The sequence below is a fragment of the Lathyrus oleraceus genome, chromosome 5, assembly GCF_024323335.1.
Source record: "Lathyrus oleraceus cultivar Zhongwan6 chromosome 5, CAAS_Psat_ZW6_1.0, whole genome shotgun sequence".
Taxonomy (NCBI): Eukaryota; Viridiplantae; Streptophyta; class Magnoliopsida; order Fabales; family Fabaceae; genus Lathyrus; species Lathyrus oleraceus.
This window is the reverse complement of record NC_066583.1, coordinates 260,164,887-260,167,668: the sequence shown is the minus strand read 5'-3', so window position 1 is coordinate 260,167,668 and position 2,782 is coordinate 260,164,887. Positions and strand designations below refer to the sequence as shown.

Genomic DNA, 2,782 nt, shown 5'->3' with positions numbered 1-2,782 from the left:
ATTTAAACAAGATTTTTCATTTTGAATTTTCCTCTATTGGAAGCTTTCGGTCCCTCTATTTGAAGCTATAAATTAGAAGCAATAAGACTACCACACTCCTCTCGACAATCCACATTTTGAAGATCTTAAATGAATGAGCTCTTGACGGATAATAATCGAGTGATGATCCGAAGTCTGAATAATGCCTAACGTATAATAACTTATGAATGGACGGTTTTCTAAACTTGTGTTAAAGACTTAGTTATATTGAAATCTTATAGGTTGAATCAAGATATGAACGGATGATCTTCTAAACTTGTGTTAAACATTTAGTTATAGTGAAATCTCATAATACTCTCCTTGTGACTTTGATGATCTTCTAAACTTGTGTTAAACATTTAGTTATAGTGAAATCTCATAATACTCTCCTTGTGACTTTATTGATTTTAGGTTGAATCAAGATAATTTGTATAAATTTATTATCCTTTACGCTCTAAGCACAATTGTATAAATTTATTATCCTTTACGCTCTAAGCACAATTGCAAAAATTAATTCTTCAAACTAGAAGGACTATCCTCTAGACATATCTGCAAAAGTTAATTCTTCAAACTATAAGGACTACCATAGATGACCAAACTCTTTCTCAAAAAATAAATTTAATATTACCGCATATTCTGAGTTCGAAAACAGTGCTCCTTCTTAGCCAGTGTTCACACCAATATGTTTTGTACCTTTCATATATAAAATATATTAAAATCCTCTTCTTTTTTTTAAAAATTATATTCAATTTTATTTTGTTTTTATATTTGTATTCAAGTTCTGTAATGCTTATTTTGTTTTTATATTTATATATATTCAAGTTCTTTAGTGCACTACGCCAACATTTGTTAGATAAGATGTCCTTCCAATCTCAAGAAGACTCAAACGTTTTGTCCTCTTCTCAATTCCCACAACTTACGGCACCGTGTTTCATTCCTCCAATTATTGACCTGCAAATTGAAACAAAAAAAAACAAAAAAAAATACAGATGACGCATATAAGGATTAATTCAATAAAAAAGAATAACCCCATCTTTAAAAAAATAATAATAATAATAATCTTTGAGTTAAAAAAAAGAATAATGTTGAATAAAAAAAAAAGAAAAGAAAGAATAATCCTAGTCAAAAAGAAAAAAAAAGAATATTTCTAAATTGACCAAAAAAATTAAATGGTAGCTAGCTCAATTAATAATCGTATAACATAAATAAGTCACGTGATGTACAAATTGACCGCAAGAAACGTTAACGGACTTTTGAAGACAGAATCAATACCATCAAAAGCGACATGCAGATGACACGTCGCAAAAATTGTGACCGAATCAGACGGCAGATAACGGATCTCAAGTTTGAAAAAAAAAGTCCATCCAACAAAAAAAATTAAGGCTCAAATCAAAATTAGAACCTCATCAACATCTCAAAATTTATACGAACAAAATTCTCGTATTTCACATCTCAAAAATTTAAAGTTTTGTTCTAGATCCTTGGTTGAATATGTTTTTTATTCATGTATTTACTGTAATTAAAATATTATTTATCAATAAAATATGGGCTTTCTCCTTAATGGCAGTAATTACTAAAACGAGGCCCATAGTACAAGGGCCTTGGGCCTCTCTCGAACTGGCCCGTATAGCAATAAGCTTTCGCCGATCCATTCCTGGCGCCGAAAGAATACCCTACCGGCGCCCGTGGCGAACGTCCGAATCGATACGCCGCCGCGTACGGTGGAGACTCAGATGAAGTATAAGGTGATCTGTACGGAGAACGACTAGCACTTGACGACGAAGACGACAGATCGGGAGAAACTTTCAAGAGCGATTTTGGCGGAGAAAGAACGGCTCTGATCTTCAATGGGTAAGTTAATTTCAACGAGGCACGATCGTATTCATCGGTTATTTGAGCCAAATCTTCGTCGTTGGTGATGGATATCAACGTTTCCAAGTCTCCTTTTGGTAACTGACACCTTAATTTCACAGATGAACCACAGAATTCTCGAAGCTTCTCCATCAATTCTGAAAAACAACGCGAATAATCGATAAATACGAAGAGCGGAACAAATTGAGTGAAATTCGAGAGTGAAAAAGAATATTTAGAGACGAACCTGAAAACGAAATTGAACGATCGACAGCAAGAACTCTGGTGTGACCGCCTACGTAACGGAGTTCACCATCGGTTGATCGAGGGAGGATCTTGCCACCGTAGCTACAAAGAAGCTTGATGTTTTTGGGTTTAGATTCCATGACTCGCTTTTGTCACTCAGTGAGTTGAATGAAAAGAGAAAAGAATATTAGAATATTCTAGAAAGAGATAGAAGCGTGTGAGAAGCGAAGAAGTGTGTTCTTTCGCCACTGGATGTTTGGGGCTTGAAACTCTGGGCTGTGATTTTCGGGAGTATTTATAGCGGAACTCGGAACCTAAGCTCTAATTTTTGTTTTTATTATTGATTTATTTTTAAATAATTAATTAGAAAATAAGATAGAAGAAGTGAGAAAATTTTAAAGTAGATACCGACTTGGAATGGGTTTGTTGAATGGGTTTGTTAAGTGTTTTAAGCAACCAATGTGCATTCACCATTTGGACTATATTTCTATATATGCGGATATTCTTTTCTTTTTTTTCGCTTTCGAGGAAGGAAACTAGGAAAGCCAATGTTGTTTGTTAAGTATTCATTTTTTTTTTTTATTTTGACCGGATGTTATTTATTTAACTTTGAAAAATAAATAAGCAAAAAGAAACTACGAAAATCTTTTTAATTGTTTTTAATTTA

The 2,782-nt window shown here is 33.2% G+C and overlaps 1 protein-coding gene across 1 annotated transcript; it reads right to left on the bottom strand.

The window, feature by feature from the left end:
- Window positions 1-1,413: 1,413 nt before the first annotated feature.
- On the bottom strand, window positions 1,414-2,394 carry LOC127083697 (uncharacterized). Its single transcript, XM_051024023.1, has 2 exons — window positions 2,117-2,394; window positions 1,414-2,027 (listed from the first exon to the last, which is right to left on the bottom strand). The coding sequence occupies exons 1-2, from the start codon at window positions 2,253-2,255 to the stop codon at window positions 1,576-1,578; spliced, it is 591 nt and encodes a 196-aa protein (XP_050879980.1). The 5' UTR covers window positions 2,256-2,394; the 3' UTR covers window positions 1,414-1,575.
- Window positions 2,395-2,782: the final 388 nt, after the last annotated feature.

Excerpts from the sequence above, each read along its gene's own strand:
- LOC127083697 (XM_051024023.1), bottom strand. The coding sequence starts at position 2,255 with ATGGAATCTAAACCCAAAAACATCAAGCTTCTTTGTAGCTACGGTGGC. Across the intron at positions 2,028-2,116 it reads TCGTTCAATTTCGTTTTCAG|AATTGATGGAGAAGCTTCGA; the intron begins GTTCGTCTCTAA and ends GTTGTTTTTCAG.